Consider the following 23,026-nt stretch of genomic DNA (forward strand, 5'->3'; position numbering starts at 1 on the left):
CTCCATCTTGTTTTTCTTACATTTTTCGTCATTTTATAGAATGTTTTCTTTAATTTTTGCATTTGCTTGTCTAAACAACAGTTAACACCCGTGTCTGAACAAAACAGTTAACACCCGTGTCTGAACAAAAGCACTCTGGACAAAATGACACATTTTGCTTGCAAAAGGCTGTTACTCTCTCAAAACACTTAAAACATGCAGCAAAAGCAAATCTTCCCTTCAAACACTACAACTTGTTGCCAATTAAAAAACACTCTTTAATCAATCATTACACACTGGACAACAAAATGCAAAATCTAGTTCTCAAAATGAGCATTTTTGCTATGTCTGTTCCATTGCTTTCTCATTTTTCTGGTATCAGAAAAAAACTGTAAAAAGACAAAATGTACTGAATAAAAAAATTATTTATTCATTCCTCCCAAGATGTAACTGTCATTGACATGTAAGACATACAGTAAATACCTAGCAAGATACAGTAAATTTCATTGCACTATAACTTGGTCATTTTTCATCGAAATAGACCTACAGTAAACACCTTTTGTACTGTTTTCTCCACCAAATAGGCAATACAGTACTTTGTCTAAATGTGCATTAGATGATACTTGCCTAAATAGCAACACAGAACAGACATCTCTTATGTATAATGAAGAAGTTTCACACAGGTGTATCAGAGATTCAGACTTATGCAAGGAATATATACCACCTGTGAAAAGATGTTTTCCTTTTGTTTAGCATGGGAAAACCAATAGAGTTTGGGGCTTTTGAATGACACCTGTGTTAACTGTTTTGCAAAAGGGTGTGAGAAATGTGTGAACCCAATGAAAATGTGTGAACACATTCGCAAGAGATGACTTCTGCTGTGCAAAGAAAGTAGTCATGAAGACCAAGTGGGTTCTAGTTTACTTAAGCAGGTAAAAGCAATCGATAAAAACTGTAATACCAGGCATGAGTCACACCACTCCATCTTGTTTTTCTTACATTTTTCGTCATTTTATAGAATGTTTTCTTTAATTTTTGCATTTGCTTGTCTAGTTTTTTCACTGAGTATATTTATATGTTCTTTTTTAATCCTTTTGGTTTTAGTCTTCATAATTTTCTGCCTTTCATCAGTCAGGAGCGATGCAATGCTGCTTAAAGACAGCTATTTGAAGGTCTGGAACAAACTCTCGAAGCTACACCTTATTCATGCTATCAAAAGACTGAGATGTCAACTGCAGAACATGAAACATTGTAAGTGACATAGTTGCTATATGTATAATAACTGCCATACATGCTGTAGTGTGTGTCCTGTGTGCCCTAAACCTACAACGTGCCTGCCAAGCAATGACATACTTAATGGGAACACATAAAAAGGCGTAATGTCAGAAACTGAACGCGCCCAATTTGGCTGAGTTATTCAAGTCATAACAATTTGAATATCTCTCTGTTGCTCACAGCTACATGTGAGGCAACAAAAGGCTACTGGAAATGATTGAATCTACAGAGCGGCCTAATCGCATGCCATATTTCTTCTCACGCTACCGCACAAAGGGGCAAGTTAAGGCTACGGAAGCCAGAGAGGAGTGTAAATTACACAGACCATACATGCTCCCTGTAGCCAGTCTTTAAAGGCCATCTGTCCAGAATCTTCCATTTCAGGCAATTTGCGGCAGTGATTTAGCTGCTTCGATGTGTTCATCTGAATGTTCTCTCAGAGTGAGGGTGCAATCAAGCGAGTTTACACCTCTTACACAAAACGCGCCGTCCCAGGATTTGCAACACTGCAGATAAGAAGATAATTTAATAAGGAAACGTAAGCCACAAAAGCTTATTACAGCAGAATGTAAACAAACCAAAGACGGCCTTTCGTGCGCATTGCTGGGCAAAAGCGGAATGTCCTCTGTGTACAAATTAAATCACTATGGCAACACTGCTATTAATGGTAATGGGATATTTAATAGAGGGTCACAGCCCTGTCAATTTACCGACATGCGCAAGGCCTCAAACTTAACTGCCACAATAAAGCTGACAAGATCATTTATTCCACATTGACTGGGAAACAGTGAATGCCGAGCTTCATGCCTGAGGTAATCCAAGCCTCATTGTCCTAGCAACAGCAGCATTCCCCTTCCTCTTTACAATGCAGCACATACATCCACAGAATGCCCCGAGTTTCTCCTGCATCGGTGAGTAAACTAGGCACAACAAGGCATGGGCACAGTCACAGCTAGAGTCTAATTTAGCAAGAACTACTGTGATGCACCATCAAGTAAAAAGGCAAGAAAATTCAGACAGCCAAAGAAATTTTTTTGTTTTTGCTGAAAAGGTCTATGAACTGAACTGCACTGTTGCATGTGTGTGTGTGTGTGTGTGTGTGTGCGTGTGTGTGTGTGTGTGTGTGTGTGTGTGTGTGTGTGTGTATGTGTGTGCGTGTGCGTGTGTTTGTGTGTGGTCCACTCATGCAACAGTGTGCGTGTTGTTTTGAAATCTGGACTTCAACGGGAGATACTGACATTGCTTTCGTGCAAGTATTGCAAGGAGGCACTGAAGCTAGTGTAACTGTGCCAGCAGTCGTTTAAAAGCGACTCAGCATCCACAGACCCAGCCAAAGGCCATGTCCCGTGGTTCCAAAACAAAAAAGAAAAACCGTCTGGGCTCACGCAGCGGAAGAGACCGGAATGTGAACTCTTGTTCCGGCGGTTCTGCTCACACTCTCTCTGGGCTGTCGGAGCTGCCAGGAGGGGTGAACCAGGGCATTGTGGGATAGGTGGTGCGGGGTGGAGCAGGCGGTGACATCACCGCCTGACGATTGGTCGACCTGGGCTCGATTCCCAAACCTGCCACAGCAAATTGTGTCAATTTCGATAAATACCAGTTTAGATGTCCATGGTGCTTTTGGCAGGTGGCGTGGCGTTGCAGATGGAGTGACTGGGTGCAGGGAGGAGGGAGGGGGGCGTGTGTGTGTGTGCGTGTGTGTGTGTGTGCGTGTTTGTATGTGTATGTGTGTATGTGTGTGTGTGTGTGTGTGCGTGTGTGTGTGTGTATGTGTGTGTGTGTGTGTGTGTGTCTGTGTGTGTGTGTGTGTGTGCGTGTGTGTGTGTGTGCGTGTGTGTGTGCGTGTGTGCGTGTGTGTGTGTGCGTATGTCTGCATGTGTGCGTGTGTGTGTGTGTGGGCGTCCGGACGACTGGTGTGACGGAGGCCCCTCAACCCACAGCTGTCCGCTGTTCTCTGATACTCCCACACTGCTCCTTCAGCCCCCCACAGGAAGAGCCAAGACCGCTGAACCAACATCAACATCAGCAACACATCCATACACATTCACACATTCAAACCTAGTCTATAGAGACAAACACACACACACACTCAAAAGCACTCAAACTCAAGGAGCCTGGCAGCTGGCCAGTGTGTGTTTGTGTGTGTTTGTGCACACACACAAACACACACTCTCTCTCACCATCACACCATATCATACACACACAGACACACACACACACACACACACACGGGACCCTTTGCGGGAGATTTTCTGCAGCTCTAATCAATGACTCACACCAACCTCACACATCCTCTGCCGACAGTGAACAGTGAGATGCCATCATCTCAATCATCAGCCCAGATCTCCACAGGAAGTATGTGGTGGAACACAGACACAATGCAGCACCGGTACATCAATTTCACCAAAAAGGAACTGGAACTGCTTGGACTTGCAGCTTGCAGTAGCAGCTCCATGGATCAGCGTCATCAAGCCTGGCTCAGCAGCAGCTGTGATGAGAACTTGGCCGAGCTAGCTGCTCACCTCTGGGCCCAGCATTAGCAAGCAATGATAGGTTTAGAGTCTCTCTGTCAGGGAGTCCGTTCATCGCCCCGAGAGAGCGCTGGGTGCTTAATTACACCCAGAGTGGACCGAACAGCCTCTCAGTATTCATGAGCCAGACATTAACACGCTGTCCCTCCTCACTCTCCTTGGCATGGGAGCACAGCACAGCTTTTTAAAGGCAGAGGCAAAATCTCAACACAAGTGTGCGGTCTTGCAGCAGTCTTGCATCAAACCATTACTTCCACAGACGGTCTGCATGTATCACCAATCCATCAGTGTCCAAGACATTTTCCAAGAAATAACCAACATGTGACTGGGTTGAAATTGCAGAACAAAAGCCTGATTAATGAGATTCCCCCTTGATGAGAAAAGCGCTGTGTCTCCACGATGGAAACACGTCTTTAGCACCAAGGGCACCACCCCGAGGGCTTCTACTCGGGGCTGTGGCGGAGTTCTGATAACAGGGCGGCCTCCTAATGGGACTGACAAGGAACAAATTAACTGAGCAACGGCTGGTCAATGCAGCGACTGAATTATGCTATATTGAGTCACACGGCAATCAATTAAATAGCCCTACAAAGGCAGGCAGGCAGGGACGACTGGAGGAAGACTAATTGAACGGGCATTGACAAACACTGCTCACAGGTACAGATGACTAGCGCCGCCGCGAGTGTGATAAGCAGTTGTTGTCGCATCCTTGTCTTCGGATATCTTGGCCAAGCAGACGGGTGACATTGTTGCTAGCATGAGAATAGATGCTACTTATTTCTGAGAAAACACTTAAGAGGATGCAACCCACCTGTGAAGGTAGCAACATAGGGTCTGCTGCTAGCTGATTTTTTTAGCCTCACCTGCCAGTCGCAGGTAGCAGATCACCAGCCAACCAATGCCAACCATATGACCGATGCATTTGACTGCGACTGCATTTGTTTGTCCACCCTGAGCAGACAGAGCAAACGCAGGCCTGACCGCTGTGGTTTCCCAGTGGACTGTGGAGAAGCACTGATGCAACTGAGAGGAAAAGCTAAAGTACTGGCAAGCAGCCAATCCTGTACTGCAGAGATCAAAGGTAGAACATGTACTTCCCCCTGTCAGATACGAACAGGTATATTTTAAAGCCTGCAGTAATGGGATATTTTAAAAAACTCAGGGCTAAATATATATATATAAATAAAATAAACTCTGCACCTATTAGGGGAACATTTTGGAAAAGTTGTACTATCCACATAATAATATTTATTGAGCGAGAGCTGTGCTTCTTTGTCATCAGCTTTCTATAGCACTAGAGATCTGTTGACTGTCACTGTTCTGATTCTGACCTTAAATAGAGTGAAAAATGGCCCCTATCTGACCAGATCTGTAGCTCCACCTTGTGGGCAGAATTGTCTCTTGCAAGGAGAGAACTCTGCCTGAACTTTGTGTACTTCCCGACATATCAGTACACAGTGACCCTTTGGAAAAGCCATGACCTCTGATACTCATTAAACCGCCATGGGTCAGGAAATGGCGACAACATCACATCCTGTCCTCTGAGCCTTGGTGTTTTTACTCAAAAACAAGGAGCCTGGCACCTGGCCAGAGGAAAACTACACACACACACACACACACACCACCTCTGACACCTCTTGACCGCTAGTGAACACCTACCGGGGACAGGTAATTAAACACACTGTCTCCCTGTTCCTCTGCCGGTCTATATTTAGTAGTGGGTCAGGAGAAGCAGGCTTAGCCAGCAGAGAGAAAAATGACCAAAAAGGAGGAGAAGGTGAGCCTGGACACGACACTAGTCCACTCCCACCGGGGGAGAGCAAGGAGAGACAGAGGGAGCACAGTTAATGAAGGAGAGGAGAAGAGGGGAGAGGAGAGAGGAGAAGAGAAGAGAGAGAGAAAGTAATAGGGAGGAGAGAGACAGTAACAAGTAATACAACACCACATGGTCACGAAAGAGAGGAGCAGAGAGAGAGATAAAGAGAGAGAGAGAGAGAGAGAGAGGGAGAGAGGGAGAGAGAGAGAGGGAGAGAGGGAGAGCAAGCAATCCTGCCAGGCACACACGCACAGACTGGCAGGAGCTGGCAGGTGGACTAATGACGGAACACCTGTCCGGCCAGCCGAGCAGAGACGGCTTCATCCTGCTGACAACCCAACATGGCCCCAGCCCTGCCCCTCTGCACATCAGAGCGGAGAGAGAGAGAGAGAGAGAGGGAGAGAGAGGGGGGGAGAGGGAGAGAGAGAGGGAGAGAGAGGAAGAGAGAGAGATAGAGAGAGAGAGAGGAAGAAAGGGAGAGAGAGAGAGAGGGAGAGAGAGAGGGGGGGAGGGAGAGAGAGAGAGAGAGAGGGGGAGAGAGGGAGAGAGAGAGAGAGAGAGAGGGAGAGAGAGAGGGGGAGAGGGAGAGAGAGAGAGGGAGAGAGGGGGAGAAAGGGGGAGAGGGAGAGAGAGAGAGAGAGAAATGGGGGAATGATCTCAGAATGGTCCCATCTGCTATAAAGGGTACATTTGCTCAGGTGCATCTAAACCTGTTGTGATTCTCTGGAATTAGCACAAAGTGCCCTGACGATGTTATTGGCCAGTGACTCAGCACATCAGAACAGATGCGCAGTGACTGGCAAGAGCAGGCATGACACTAGAGGACAAGTCTACATCCAGGTTGGTTGGCCTCCATGTGCGTGTGTGTAATGACATCCCAGCTGAAATCCATCCAATCCGAGAGTGACTTTGGCAAAATACAGGCCGTCATGCTGAAAGGCATTCATATCTAAATCACTGTGCCAGCCCCCTCTTCACAGTAATGGAAGAGAGAGAGAGAGAGAGGGAGAGAGGGAGAGAGAGAGAGAGAGGGAAAGAGAGAGGGAGAGAGAGAGCGAGGGGGAGAGAGAGGAGTCTACTCTAGCCGGCCAGCCCACAGTAACAGCTTTCTAATTAAAAGACAGTTAGGAGGGTGAGGAGGCACTGTGGTTATATTAAAGCCCTGGCGCATGATGCTTAATCAAACAACACCTGCAGGAAGAGCGCGTCTTGGCATTCTCCTCTTCCTCCCTCACACGCTTGTGCTTTTTGCCCCCCCCCCTCCCACCCCTCTCTCTCAAATTCAAATATAAATTCAAAGTTGCTTTATTAGCATGACTTTATGGTAACAGTGTTGCCAAAGCTAAAGCCAAAGCTATCTATCTCTTACTCTCTCTATCTTTTTCTCTTACACACACACACACGCACGCACGCACGCACGCACACACACACACACTCTTACTCTCCCTCCCATCCTTTATCTCTCCTTCCTTCCTAACGTCTCTCTTCGTCCTGTCCTCTGCACCTGATTCTCTCTGCGCCGCCTTGATATTTTTGATACATTTCTATTTTTGCTTGGTCACACTGGCTGTGGCTACTGAGTGTCCACCCACATCAGTGGCACAGGTGAGGGGGCAACACACATGTCGGTGAAAGATCATTACTGTCACACATCCTACTGGCACCCACTGCTGCCCTTTGTCAAGGATGGGTATCTGCAAAACCGCTTCACCAGCAGACAAGCAAAGGCTTTCTGAACTGCTCTACTATACTGTATTGTACTATACTGTGTATTTGTGTGTGTGTGTGTGTGTGTGTGTGAGTGACAGAGAGAGAGAGAGAGAGAGAGAGAGAGAGAGCAAACACAATTCTTTTATCCTTACTGTGTTAAGAAGAATCTCAATCTGCATTGCTTTCCAACAGACATACAAAAGGGATTTAAAGGGTTGCGGAGGGCATGCTGCCAATTAACATACAACACCAAACACGCATTACCATCCATCAGCTCGGAGTCTTTCTTCTTGGCAGAGGACAAGCCATTGTCTATGGCCAGTAGGGTGGTTCACAATATAATGGTATGACTAAAAGTTTTCCAAATTTTGCCAGATCACATTTTGCCTTGTTCCTATTGACATTTTGAACATCTGTACCAAAAATTGAGCTAATAGGACGCCAGTAAAGGGTGACACACTTTTTCACAATTGCTCAACCTAAGAATGCATAACTTTCGTAGGAACCAGAAACATGAACAAAATAAAAGATAAGTATGGTAATTAATAATCTCTCCCTGTACTTATACTAAATGAGTAAGAACATTAGAACAGTTAAAACACTATTCGCTGTATGATGACTTTGTTCTTTTTGATACTTTATCTCTGTGTCCTTGCACAACACGGAGCAAAAATTGCTTTTGGTCTTCGTTTTGCACAGATTGTTGACAGCGTTCAATAATGGCAATGCCTTTCTCTGCGCTGTCATTGATGACCTTCAAGGAATTAACTTTTTGATGCAGATTCTCATCTGTGAGAATGGACCTCACATCATCAGGGTTACTTCTGCCATCCATTTGGCCTTCAGTAAAAACCTCAAAGAAGTGGATAGAGCAGCGAGTGACGAGGCCAGAGATGGTAGCTGCACTGCTCTTTAAAGAAAGACTTGGCATCAAGTCTTTGAGCATCTTCCCAGGGCGTCTTTCAAGATTTCTCAGCATTGTCTCTTTTTCTTCAACATCAACACAACATCAACAACAACAGGTTACATTTATTTAGCGCTTTAGCTAGCGTTGGCTTTAGCGCTCACTAACCAACACCAATGGTGGTGAGCTGAGCATCAAAAAATGCCAGGGCGACGAGTTCTTCAGATACCACAAATGTCATCCAATGCTCTTCAATGCAGAATCTGCAATGGTTTTATCCGGATACCAATACATCATGTATTGTTTGTGTGTCAATATTGTGAAAAAGTGTGCCACCCCTAAATGTGCAGCAATTCCAATTTTGGTACAGATGCTTACAATGCCAATTGGAACAAGACAAAACGCGATCTGGCAAAATTCGGTGAAAATTAATTTTGTGAACCACCCTAATGGCCAGCACCCACTCCCACAGAAATCAGAGAGATGGATGAACAACTTGAGACTCGGGCAAACTCAGCAATGTATAAGGAACTCTGCTACAAAGGCTAGTTCATCCCTAACTGTCTACACATACAGTTTAATGTGTACATCCAGTATGAACTGAATGCAGTGTGTGTGTGTGTGTGTGTGTGTGTGTGTGTGTGTATGTCTATAGTATCCATATGTATGCATACATTTACAGTACGTGTACAGATGAGTGTGTAAATTAATGTTTAGGAGTGAGTACATGTATGTGTGTAAAAGAGAACTGGAGAACGGTGTGTGTGTGTGCATGTGTGTGTGCGTGTCTGAAAGAGAGAGAGTGTGTGTATGCGTGTGTGTATATATATGTGTGTGTGTGTGTGTGTGTGTGTGTGTGTGCATGTGTGTGTGTGTGTGTGTGACTGAAAGAGAGATAGATAGAGAGTGTGTGTATGCGTGTGTGTATGTGTGTATGTGTGTGTGTGTGTGTGTGTGTGTGTGTGTGTGTGTGTGTGTGTGTGTGTATGTGTGTGTGTGTGTGGACGTACCGTCACCTTCTCTAAGTCAGCCTCGGAGGAGGTGGGCGACAGGGGGCTGACGGGGCTGAGGGAGGGGGAGCTGCCCACACTGGACACGTACTCGGGGTCAGGAACATACAGAACCTGCACACACAACCCAGCTGCGTTTACACAGGCCAGAGGCACACACACACAAAACACACACACACACACACAGACACAACACACACACACACACACACACACACACACACACACACACAGACACAACACACACACACACACACACACACACACACACACACTCTCTCTTTCAGACACACACACACACACACACACACACACACACACACACAGACACAACACACACACACACACACACACACACACACACACACACACACTCTCTCTCTTTCAGACACACACACACACACACACACACACACACACTCTCTTTCAGACACACACACACACACACACACACACACACACACACACACACACACACACACACACAGACAGACACAGACACAGGCACATACACACACAAACATTTGGGTAAAACAAATGCCTCCACCCACAATGTAACCAAAAGTCAACAGCTTTTGATGCCATTGAAGCCCAGATGTAGACACATTTAGGAAAGGACAGAGGCGAGGAAAATAGACGGCAGGGACATGGCTTGTTATCTTTGTGTGTGTGTGTGTGTGTGTGTGTGTGTGTGTGTGTGTGTGTGTGTGTGTGTGTGTGTGTGTGTGTGTGTGTGTGTGTGTGTGTGTGTGGCTTGTTCTCTGTTGGTCAAAAATGCGGTCTGTACCTTTGATGTGGGTTAAACATTGGTGAAAAACAAAACTGGCCACTGCAGGCAAAATGCTGACCGCGCACACGCTCTTGGTCCATAAGTGTGCATGTGCCTGCCGTTATGTCACCATCAGTGACAGAGGGGGAAAACCTGCTCAAGCAGATTATGATTGTGTGTGTGTGTGTGTGTGTGTGTATGTGTGTGTGTGTGTGTGTGTGTGTGTGTGTGTGTGTGTGTGTGTGTGTGATAAGGGTGGAGCATCCAGAGCACTGCAATGGTCATCACTGCTCTCTTCTCCAGCGCCAAAGAACACACAGAACTGTGCATTGCCATGGTAGTACTGCAAAGTGCATCCATGTGTGTGTGAGTGTGTGTGTGTGTGTGGAGGGGGGGTATTCTAAAGCCTAACAGAACTGGACCAAATGCATGTGGACAGTGGCGGTGAAGAGTATTGTTTTATCTTGTCTGTCTGTCATGTCTGTAGACGTGAGGCCTCCTGTTGGTGGCCAGTGGAATATTCAAAAATGCTAGAATGGTCAAAAATGCTAAACCGTGGAGGTCAAACGGCCATTTGGGAGAGGAGAACTGTAGCAGTGTGGAGGTCAGAGAGAGGAGTGATAGAGAGTGGGTGTGAGGAGAGAGAGAGGAGTGATAGAGAGTGGGTGTGAGGAGAGAGAGAGAGAGGAGTGATAGAGAGAGGAGTGATAGAGTGGGTGTGAGGAGAGAGAGAGGAGTGATAGAGAGTGGGTGTGAGGAGAGAGAGAGAGAGGAGTGATAGAGAGAGGAGTGATAGAGTGGGTGTGAGGAGAGAGAGAGGAGTGATAGAGAGTGGGTGTGAGGAGAGAGAGAGAGGAGTGATAGAGAGTGGGTGTGAGGAGAGAGAGAGGAGTGATAGAGAGTGGGTGTGAGGAGAGAGAGAGAGAGGAGTGATAGAGAGAGGAGTGATAGAGTGGGTGTGAGGAGAGAGAGAGGAGTGATAGAGTGGGTGTGAGGAGAGAGAGAGAGAGGAGTGATAGAGAGTGGGTGTGAGGAGAGAGAGAGGAGTGATAGAGAGTGGGTGTGAGGAGAGAGAGAGAGAGGAGTGATAGAGAGAGGAGTGATAGAGTGGGTGTGAGGAGAGAGAGAGGAGTGATAGAGAGTGGGTGTGAGGAGAGAGAGAGGAGTGATAGAGAGTGGGTGTGAGGAGAGAGAGAGAGAGAGGAGTGATAGAGAGAGGAGTGATAGAGAGTGGGTGTGAGGAGAGAGAGAGGAGTGATAGAGAGTGGGTGTGAGGAGAGAGAGAGAGGAGTGATCGAGAGAGGAGTGATAGAGTGGGTGTGAGGAGAAAGAGGGAGGGAGGGAGGGAGGGTTTCACACCTGTCCGGGGACCACATTTCTGGAGAACAGCTTGTTGAGCTGCACCAGCTCATTGGGCGTGGTGTCAAACTTCAGGGCTATACTGTTCAGTGTGTCCCGAGATTCCACCTAGATCACACACACACACACAACACAACAAGAGGGAAGAGAAAGAATAAAGAACAAGGGAAAAGGAAACACAGGACGAGGCTAGCGATTCTGCTGTACACGCTGCCAAGCTTAGAACTACAGGTGACTGACTTGTCTGAGATTCGTGATTAATAGTCTCTGAAGTGCTGTGGGTGTTTCAGATGAAGGTGAGCACTGAAAAACTATGTGTGGGTGGTGCGAGTGAGAAAGCCTGTGGCATCTTCAGCGACGGTCGGAACTTGCTTTAGCCTGTGGAGAAGGAACGTTCCGGTGAAAAACAGAAATAAAGTGTTGTCCACATTGTTTAAAGAGGCTGGCCAGAGCGTGACCGATGAGTGTGCAGTCATGAGAAAGAGAGAGAAAAAAGACTGAGAGAGAGAGAGAGAGACCAGACGCTGTACAAATGCAAGGCCAACAGTAATGAAGGACAGTGCCGCACTGTCTACCGCCACACAGCTCAGACAACTCACTTCCACACACACACACACACACACACACACACACACACACACACACAAACACACACACACACACACAAAGAAACACAGAACAATAGCAAAAGCATTCAGCTTGTAATCCAGCGGAATGTCACCTGACACACACCACTCATCCCTTCTCCTGGTTATTCACACAAAGCCAAAGTTTCCCCATTACACACCATCACAGCAGCACAGAGGTAGCCTGGCTAGCGCCACCACTTCTCAATGAGACGTGGTCTGGGAACCAAACGTTAATTTTCTTGTATTTGAAAAAAATGCCCAGATCCGTTTATTGGGTGCCACGGATGTCTATCAAATGCGTCTGTGCATAGCTCATCATCGTCTTGCTTTCCCCCTTGTTCTGTGATTGGTCGCCTATCTCAGGCGAAAATTTGCTCCATGGTCTCCAGGCTGCCTTAGCAGCGTGAATCAAATCGCGCGCAAGGCAGCATGGGAACACCCAGGCTAGCACAGAGGGGGAAGAGGAAGAAGAGCTATCCCTCAGGAGGAACAACATTAGTCCACAGCCGCCAGGGTTAAACCATGTCTACTAAATCAACCCGGTAAAGCCGAGCCTGGTTAGTACCGATCCAAATCCAAATTCGCCAAAGGTTCGTCTGGGTATTCCAGGGCTAGCTTAAGCTTGCACTCCACCTCAAATCCAACAAGATGTGACATCCAAAGCCCAGGCATTCATATCTGTGAAACTGCATTGCGTGGAAATAAAGTGTGGTTATAGTCTACCAAACCACTAAAGTATCAATGTTACTGTATATGTGGGACAAATATATTAATTTCTGATCTACTTGGACAGAACAGACATTACTGCAGAGAAAAACTGTTTTTCTTACTATTGAGTGAGAGACACATTGGACTCAGCAAAACACACGTCATACACTCATGGCTCCCACTTCCCACTTCGTTTTATATTACAACTTCCCACTTTTCCCAGTTTTATATTACAACTTCCCACTTTTCCCAGTTTTATATTACACTCTGACAACACTGTGCTGACTAGATGCACGCCCACTGTGTGCTTGGGGGCAGCCGTGGCCTACTTGTTAGGGCTTCGGCCTTGTAACCGTAGGGTTGCCGGTTCGATCCCCGACCGGTAGGAAAAATATGGGCGGGGCAAGTGGTTGAGCACTGCTCTTCCATGCCCACATCCACGGCCGAAGTGCCCTTGAGCAAGGCACCTAACCCCTCACTGCTCCCTGAGCGCCGCTGTAGCAGGCAGCTCACTGTGCCGGGTTAGTGTGTGCTTCACCTCACTGTGTATCTACTGTGTGCTGAGTGTGTTTCACTAATTTGCGAATTGGGACAAATGCAGAGACCAAAAAGAGTATATATACTTATACTTACTTATATGTCTGAGAGACAGCACAGGCTAAATCTTTCCGCTTCTTTCAGTCCCCCCCCCCCCCCCCAGCAGCAGGCCTGTTGATGGCAGTCCTTGTCTTGGTTGTCATGGTGACAAGCGGTGGACAGTGCATGCTGGTCAGCACTTCGCCGTGCACCGCACTGCTTTCTGCAGGCACAGCGGGGGTGTTGGGGAGAGTTGGGAGAGAGGAGCGTTGATTTCCAGCGGAGAGCCCCCCTATCCCAGGGGAAGACAGGGCCAGCTGGAGTAGATAACCCCCTCCCTCCCCAAGCAGAGCTATGCTCATCCAGACCTGTTTCTTTATTTAACATAATGAACAGATTCTTGTTAGAAGGCTGGACTATCTACACTGCTTGACTCGTGTGGATAGTAAGAAATCTCACCCTAGAGGACTCATTACTGTCTGCGGGGTGGACCTGGTTTCATGTCTTTGCATATCATCCTGAATTCACCATCACAGTTTGTGCTCTCGCTGGCAAAAGCATGTCGAGTACTACCTTCTTCCACGTTTAGCCAGAAAATAGCATGAACCTGGCCTTAACACACTTGTCAGAAGACAACAGATTATCATGGCTAATCTGACAAGACAAAGTGTCACTTAACCTACAGAAATGGTTAATCAACATGTGTCACACCAGTATGCTGTCCAAGCAGCTCTTCCAGCCTGATTTGCATAAACTAACATACAACACAGGAATACATAGCCTGTGACATTCTAGAAGTTTCAGCCACTGGGGTGTTGAGAACATCTTTAGAAACACTTTGGTCATGCTAATTGACCCGAGGCCTGTTCTGCGTCTGACAACCAGGAATGAGAGGAGAGCATTGACCCCGGTCCTCTGGCATTCTATTGACCTAACCACACCATGACTGCAGTGCTCTTTGACTTGTAATGACAAAAACGAGTCTGGGCAGGGACTAGCCAATGCATGTCTGCAGTGGTCAGCAGTGGGTTGGTCAAGACATTACCACGTCAATGATTGCTTTATACATTTGGGGAACAATTTCCTCTCAATGTTTCAAAGCTTTGCGTCGTGGCCTATATTACCAACTCAAATGTCCATTATTTTTCTGACAACTGAACGCCGTACCGTCCATCCGCTTACATATTTTGTCCACGATGTAACAAAAATACACCATTTGTAGTGGTGAAATCAAAAATGTATCCCAAAAAGAAGGCACAAGAGTCTGGCAAAGTTCTATGCGTAGAAATGTTTTATTCTGTCAGAAATCAAAAATTACAAACCGAAACATCTCCAGATTCTAGCTAGCTTCTCTTTGTCTGCCCTTCCTTTTTATACCATTAGGGGGCGCCTCTCAGTGGGCTAGGTCCCGCTTTATCCATTTTGTTATTTGAGTCGGTACCGTGAATCATTTTTTTTCTGCACCTGTTTTCTTAGCAATCATGTTTTTTTTCCGCTGACTCGGCACTGAACTCTGCCTCAACTCTCTCTGTCCTTGCATGATTCACTATGCTATGGTCTTCTTACAATGGTACCATTACTTTAAGGCTTGGTTTTGAATGTATTTAAAAGACTAAGACTAACATATAAAATCAAACAGTCTACAGTATGCTTATGTCAGTGTTATATCAGATTACCATGAAGGTTACAACAACTCATTTTCCCACCACACTACCGGTACTATTCACACTAATCTCAAAATCCACATTTCTAACTGCACTGTGAGTCACGTAGGATAAGAAGGCATATGGAAATGAATATTACTGTGAGACGCTGCCTCCACTCTTATTGTGTGAGTTGATCCACTGCTGTTTGAATCGTTCGGCTTGGTGCAGGGGCTGCATCATCGCTCCGATGAGTCAGCCACTGATCTCACACTGACGGGTGGGGGTCTATTTAAATCAGGTAGGGTAGGCCTACAATCATATCCCTAACCTTGTTCTACTTCTGATGGCCTTTTAAGAAATCACACGCAGCCTCATACAACACATTGGCTGGTAATCATGCTAATGGTCCATGTAATGGTATGCGCCTTGTTTATGTTTATGTGCAGAGCCACATCAATCAGCTGTAATAGACAGCACATGCAGATTATTTCTTTTTAATATCTGCTGGAAAAGTTAAAGGTGTCAGTCATCATCTGTCACTTTTCAAATCACCCTTTGCCTGTAATACATATGGTGCTTATTCATATTAAGAGGTGCATAACAAGGTCTGCAAGTTGCCGTCATCTGCATAATTCCTTTCTCATGGAGATATTTAGTTTGAAGTAACATTTAAAACATCCACAAGCATTTCGAATAGTTGGAACGGGGCCACTTTCCAGCAAACTGAAAATGCTCCCAGAAGGTTCTACTCAAAACACAAATTGGTTATTTTTGGGGATCTCCAGAAGGCAACAAAATGTAAAAAGAAGATCTTAATAGAGTTAAAAAAAATACTTTCCCATTTTATCCAGATGGGAACATCAGAAGTCAATATTCCCTACGCCCATGCACTGCCTCGGCTTTTTATCCTCCCTAATCTGGCACAGAACATTGATTTTCCTCAGAGTGCCGTTTGTGCCGATCTCATCCACGGGCTATTTATTTTTAGCCTCCTAGCGCTTCGTTTCAGAGCAAACACAACCTGCTCTGGCACCTTTTTCTTACGGAAATGCTACATCTCATCCTGTTTCCTGTTTCATGGCGGAATTATCAGCTTAGCTTCTTGAACTACAACCCATTTTTGAAATCCCAGCTACACGTCCATACTCCATCAACACGTCAGGTTTTTGCGGCTCTTGTTGGAGTCTACTACTGTAGGATTATGGAAAGACTCCTTATTCAGACATTTTAATTGAAAGATTAGCAGAGGACCAATCATGACTGTTTAAAAAAAGCATTCCATGACGTGTGTTACAAAAACTAACAGAGAATCTCTGTTGGTAACCTCCATTGGTAACCTCAAAAGGCCCTTTGACATCAATCTGCCCGGTGGCGAGCCGAGTCATCGTTCAATTTGGTATTCTAATAATAGCTGTATTAATCAATGTGTCGAGGAGAGAGAAGGACATGTCACTGGATCACAACAGAGCAGCGGTGGAGAGGGCCGGAGAACCGTATCTTTTAAAGTTGCGATCAATAGTGCCCTGTGTCCATTAGTCATCTGGTGTTAAGGATGACTGGCAAAACACATGTCTGAGGGAACTGGTTATTACAACTTTTTACTTGGAGGGCTAGTTCTTGGAAGGGAGCAGGCTAGAGAGTCTACTTGTTATATTGATTATCTCAGGGTCGACCAATGAAGACCTTTGGTGGGTCAGTAAGTTAAGTGGAGAAGACCTTGGGATTTTTCCAAGTGTTCCTTGAGGTGCCAAACTACTAACTACAAACTACCAACCCGTGCTATTGTCCTGCGGCAGATGTAGTCTGAGGTGAAAGCAAGTCACCTGCACTTGAAGTAGAGGGTGAGAGAGCTCTGTGCCCTTCTCTTTGGAGGGCTCTCACAGAAACGAATGAGTCAGATGACCACTTCCAGCCGCTCCAGCGAGCGCATGGCCTTTGAGATTCTGCCCAGTGATGGGCGATTAGCCCTGCGCGCTCCAGCCTGGCTTTCACGGCTCCATTAACTCGGTAGGGCCTTTGTGTAATTAGTGACATCCATCCGCATGTAAACCCTCAGCAACAACAGCAGTACCATACAGGAGACTCTCTATCTCTCTCTCCCTCTCTCTCTCTCTCTCTCTCTACTGCACAATTATAAGTGTGCAGTAACAATATCTAGCCATAGCTAATAATACCAAAGCACCATTTTAATATTAAGAGAATTCCCTAAAACTTACTATATTCCAAAATACAGGCAAATAGGACTCATTATATGGGGGAAGGAGGGGGGGGGGGGGAGAGATGGGACCGAACATTCATAATCAGCACATGGCAATGGGTGCATCATCAAACTGGAAATAATGGGGGAGAAAAACAAAAAAACAAGGAACTGCTTAGAGCTGTTAAAGCTGAAGAATTCCTTTCCTGCTGAGCTTTTTAGCATGCTTTAGCATGACATTTGCCATAGAGAATTCTGTCATTGCTACCGTCGCAGCATGCACTGTGAAGCGGCACCACTGATCATTTAAGGGCTTAATTTTAGAAGCGTTGCATTGTACGGATGACATTGCCCTAATCAGGACACGGAAGGAGAGATTAGCTACTGAAAGAACTCTCTTCTCTATGTGGTGTGCGTGTGTGTGTGTGTGTGTGTGTGTATTGCGTACATGTATACTGTATATTTGTGTGCATGTGTGTGTGTGTATGTGTGTTCTGCTGCTTCAAGCTTCACACACATCACACACACACACACACACACACACACAAACACACACACACACACAATGGATGTTAGGAGACAAACTGAAACATATGGATTCACAAGCTGTGAGAGCTTCCCTCAGGAGTGTCTGAAAAGAAAAGAGGTGTCAAGATGCCATAGACACTTTATAGACAAAATAGAATAGACACTTTCTATTCGTTCTTCTTTAAAAGGGGTGAAAAACCTCCTCACATCATGACACAATGCCTTTATGCCTTTCCTGACTCCAGCTTTTTTTCACTGTCCAATATGTCTAGAAGCCCACACCACTTACACTGTTTCTGTGGATCTTCCTGACTGTAGACCATCCATTTTTTAATTTATTATTCACACAGTTAGTACTCCTCCGCGGCAAGAAACTGTACAGAAAACCTTAGGTACTGCACATACAATACAAGCATGGTTAAAGACACACGCTTCACTGTCTGATGTGATATGTTTGCAACAGTGTGAAGTTCCATCATAGTGGAAACCAGGAGGTGGTGAAGTGGCGCTGTTACCATGGTCACCTCACACACAGCACCTTAGTTCAGTTCAAAACAAGCACTCAAGGTGAGGCTACGTGAGCTCTAAGACTGCCATTATCCCTGAGTGCCAACTGTGCTAATGGGTAACTTCCATGCTCTTCATTCAATGGAGAGAGGGAATCGAGCAGCAGTACTGAGGATAGGTGAGAAAGTATTACACATTCAAACCCAGTATTTAAAGACGCTGAGCAATGTTAGCATTATTCACATTCAAACCCAGTACTTAAAGACGCTGAGCAATGTTAGCATTATTCACATTCAAACCCAGTACTTAAAGACGCTGAGCAGTGTTAGCATTATTCACATTCAAACCCAGTACTTAAAGATGCTGAGCAGTGTTAGCATTATTCACATTCAAACCTAGTAATTAAAGACGCTGAGCAGTGTTAGCATTATTCACATTCAAACCCAGTACTTAAAGACGCTGAGCAGTGTTAGCATTATTCACATTCAAACCCAGTACTTCAAGACGCTGAGCAGTATTAGCTTTTTTTCCGACAAAGCCCTGTTAGTCTTAAGCACGGTAGGAGTCAAACCATTCTTTCAATTAAAATTGCCGTGCATTATGCAAAGTAATGCATAGCACCACTTACAACTGGACATGCTTAAATAAGCACTGACCACAAACTTCTTCTCTATCCTGACTATCCTTATTCTGCCCTTCCCTTGACCTGACTTGCTTGATCGGTCATTCTATTCAATGGGAGTAGCACTTATTGCTGCATTAACATGTCCATGTCACATTATTCCTTGCTTGTTCCATTTTTTGCCAGTTGTTTTGAATAAAAGCATCAGCTAAATGACTAAATGTAAATTTAAATGTAAAGGTAATGGGCATTGAGCAGGCAGGGACAGTTAGGAAGTTTCCTCATCTCTCGCGAAGGTGCAGATATAAAACGCAATCGGATGCTACACCACCATCTCCCGTAGACGAAAGGATGCCAACGAATACAGCTGGGTTGGAATGAAGCTTTAGTAGCTGGGTACAGAGCCAATGGGCAAGTATTTTAAGTACACGGGATTATGAATATCCTATTGCATTTCCTATCAGTAGCCTATATTGCTTAAGTCCTGTGTAAACTTTAATTAATTCATGCAGCAGTAAGGTCACGCAAGCGGCTGATCAACTGTCAATATGCACATTTTGAATGTACATTGATACGCCTGCGATTTGTCTAAAGCAGGGATTCCCAAACTGTGGTACGCGTACCCCCGGTGGTACGCGAGCTGCCACTAGGGGGTACGCGAGATGAAAAGGGCAATGGCGGAAAGGAGTTAAAAATGATTAATTAATTAATACTCTAATTAATTCATAAATAATACATAATTTCGAATCAGGTTATAATGATTTGGAAACGTGAAATTAAAGGAAATCATTTGTAAACTTACAAAATAAGCTACACACAATAGGCTACACGTGATTTCCTGCGGGCAGCCAGAATATCTGGCGCGTTAGTTTCGTTGAAGTATAGGCTAGGTAAAAGGCTGTGTAAACATGGAAAACTGGCTAAAAACAGGGACACTGTCCAAAAGGCCTAATTAAAGCGGAAGAGGAGAAGCGAGAGAAACAGAGCAGGACACAGGTAACGATGGAATGGGATGGGGGGCAGACTAATGAAGGTGGAGATGGAGCGCAGGGGGATAAAAGAAAGAACGAGACAGAAAAGACTGCGCGAAGAAAACGAAAGTATGATGAGGCATATAGCCCTAGGCTTCACGTGGATTGGGAGACAGACTGCCCAAAGCCACAGTGCATGGTCTGCAGTGAGATGCTATCTAACCAGTCTAATGTGGTTCTCCACACTGTTTTTTTTTTTAGTGTGAGAGCTCATAGACCAGTTGCACATTTTGATTATGTTATCATGTAGGGCGGCTAATTAAACAACGATGCCTGGAATGCGTCAATAGAATGAGTTACTTTTTTATGTGTTGGATGGTGGGGGTACGCGAGCCGAGTCAAGATGTAGAAGGTGGTCCGCGGGGAAAAAAGTTTGGGAACCGCTGGTCTAAAGGATATAATAATAATGAATGTCTAGTTTCGATGCTAAGTGTGTAATAAACATATAAAGTTAAACTTATAATTAAAAGCTTTCACTTGTTTTGATTCTATCCCACAGTTAGATACTGAACACCAAATACGACTCATGAGAGCAGTGCACAGGAAACAGCGTTGAGTCTGCCTTAGTAATTTGTTAACACAAATTACAGTGGAGGAGACACCAGGAGGTGAGGACTTTCACTCTGGGTTTTAAATCTCCTGGCATGCCTGTTTACAGACTGCCTGTGCCAAGAAGGCTGAGTAATCCCACTGAGGAGATGAGCCTGGAAAACAAAAGGCCCCAGTCTGCCGTGGGTGTGTGTTTGGGGATATATATGGAGGGCGGCTTGACACCATCTCAGACAGGTGGTGATTAGTGTGGTGCTGAAGCGTCCCATTCTCAATGTCTCCCCTTGGTGCCGTTTCCTCCTCGGCGGCGCCCTTCTTGGCTTTCTCACTTGGCTTTCTCACTTGGCCCAGGGTTAACCAATTGGTGGGTTTTTCTGACGTAGAGTATACACCGGTTATGGCAGTCAAATTATGGAGAGAAAGAAAGAGAGAGAGAGAGAGAGAGAGAAAAAAAGAGAAGGTGAGAGTGAATAAAGAAAAATGAGAGATAAAAGCACAGCAGCGAAAGGAAAACTTGATATGGTGGCTGAGAGAGAGGAGGAGAAACGAAAGACTGAATTTAGGAGGAAAAGGAGGCAAGAGCAAGAGAGGCAAACTGGTTGTGGATAGAGCGGTTGAAAGGCTTTCCTATCCTGTAGGCCCCAGCAGATTACTGGTTGTGGATAGAGCGGTTGAAAGGCTTTCCTATCCTGTAGGCCCCAGCAGATTACTGGTTGTGGATAGAGCGGTTGAAAGGCTTTCCTATCCTGTAGGCCCCAGCAGATTACTGGTTGTGGATAGAGCGGTTGAAAGGCTTTCCTATCCTGTAGGCCCCAGCAGATTACTGGGCTATCGGGCGCCGGCTGTGTGCAGAAGCGGAGTGCGAGATGACCGTTTTAAGATAAGAACGCTTTTCCTTGGCAATGGAGCGGGTCCCGACCTCTCTCTGTGGACAGCCAACAGCGGCCACAGCACTGGCTCTCTCTCCCCTCCATTTTTGCTTGTCATTCCAGGGCAATTCCATGGAAAATTACATTTTTTGTAACATCCATAACACCTATACAATGTGATGGTGTGGTATGATGTGAATGATTACATGGAATTTGAGCATTTGCTATTTTTGGCTTAAGAATGTATATGAGAAAAAATGCACAAAAATTGAATGTTATCATTCACATCATACAAATGCCAAGGCATTTCACTGGCGTTATGGATGTGACAAAAAAGGTCAATTTTTCGTGGAATTGCCCTCATCTGTTCAGCTCACCTCTAGTTCTACTCTCTATGGCTTGTTGTCGTTCATCTCACCTCTAGTTCTACTCTCTATGGCTTGTTGTCGTTCATGCCCACCTCTAGTTCTACTCTCTATGGCTTGTTGTCGTTCATGCCCACCTCTAGTTCTACTCTCTATGGCTTGTTGTCGTTCATGCCCACCTCTAGTTCTACTCTCTATGGCTTGTTGTCGTTCATGCTCAACCTATGACCTCTAGGGTCCACGGGTGCCCTTCCACTTTGACTTGCTTACTCTCTGGTGCTACCCACACTTGTGTACTTACTCTCTGGTGCTCCTTTTGGTCTGCTTTTGGTCTGTACCCACACTTCTGTACTTACTCTCTGGTGCTCCTTTTGGTCTGCTTTTGGTCTGTACCCACACTTCTGTACTTACTCTCTGGTGCTGCTTTTGGTCTGTACCCACACTTCTGTACTTACTCTCTAGTGCTCCTTTTGGTCTGCCTTTGGTCTGTACCCACACTTCTGTACTTACTCTCTAGTGCTCCTTTTGGTCTGCCTTTGGTCTGTACCCACACTTCTGTACACCCGTCCTCCAGCTCGAGTGTTTATCTGGGTCTCCATGTGACTATCAGAGAGGCAGTGATCCAATTATCATTTTCTCTCTTTCCTCTCAGCTATCTGGGTTTCCTACCAACTCATCCATCCACCTATAAACCCATCCATCCATCCATCCATCCATCCATCCATCCATCCATCGACCCATCCATCATCATATTGAGATTCTGTGCTGCCTGTGAGCGGAAGTCTGCTGGAGGAGGCTGGAGACGGGAGATGCATGTGAAGATTTCAGTCCAAATGAATCGCCCACTCCTCAGACGGGCCTCTGCCATCTCGCCTTCGCTGGCCAATGTCCCACCATCCTCACTTCCTCTGCCAGACTCTGACTCTCTCTCTCTCTCTCTCTCTCTCTCTCTCTCTCTTTCTCTCACTCTCTCTGTCTCTCTATCTATCTATCTCTATCACTTGGTCGGGGATGTTGTAGTGCTGCACACCTTTCACGCTCTGCTGGGAACAACGATGGCCTTGTCACACTGTCAGTCTGGGCAGACAGAGACAGATCGACTGGAGTGAGAGTGGAGAGAGTCACGTGGGGTGGGCTGGGGTGGACTGGGGTGGACTATAGAGCGACACCTGCCCCCAGAACTCGGGGGGAACTGAAAGGTGTGAACGCTGAGAGACATGGGAACATGATGGGGTGTGTGTGCCTTGACACAGTGATGATGACCACGGGGGAGACGAGGGAAGGAGAGAGAAAGGGACACAAACAAAGAGGTGAGAGTGAGAGAGACACACACATAGAAAGGCACACAGAGAACGTGACAGACAGACAGACAGAGACACAGACAGAGACACAGACAGAGACACAGACAGAGACACAGACAGACAAACAGACAGAGACACAGACAGA

The 23,026-nt window shown here is 45.8% G+C and overlaps 1 protein-coding gene across 5 annotated transcripts in view; it reads right to left on the reverse strand.

The window, feature by feature from the left end:
* The window catches only part of oxr1a (oxidation resistance 1a), a 92,642-nt gene that overhangs the window by 29,004 nt on the left and 40,612 nt on the right, over nt 1-23,026 (reverse strand). For 4 of the 5 annotated variants that reach the window (XM_076279963.1, XM_076279962.1, XM_076279960.1 and 1 more), the window contains exons 3-4: nt 11,354-11,461; nt 9,226-9,339 (exon numbers count right to left, since the gene is read on the reverse strand). In XM_076279963.1, coding sequence (XP_076136078.1) covers nt 9,226-9,339; nt 11,354-11,461 — 222 coding nt within the window. The remainder of the gene's footprint in view (nt 1-9,225; nt 9,340-11,353; nt 11,462-23,026) is intronic. The other variant, XM_076279961.1, reaches the window with a different exon arrangement.

The sequence above is a fragment of the Alosa pseudoharengus genome, unplaced genomic scaffold (genome assembly GCF_046254945.1).
Source record: "Alosa pseudoharengus isolate Yale_2024_CS ecotype anadromous, Long Island Sound unplaced genomic scaffold, YU_APseudo_1.1 YU_APseudo_1.1_scf_12, whole genome shotgun sequence".
NCBI lineage: Eukaryota > Metazoa > Chordata > Actinopteri > Clupeiformes > Clupeidae > Alosa > Alosa pseudoharengus.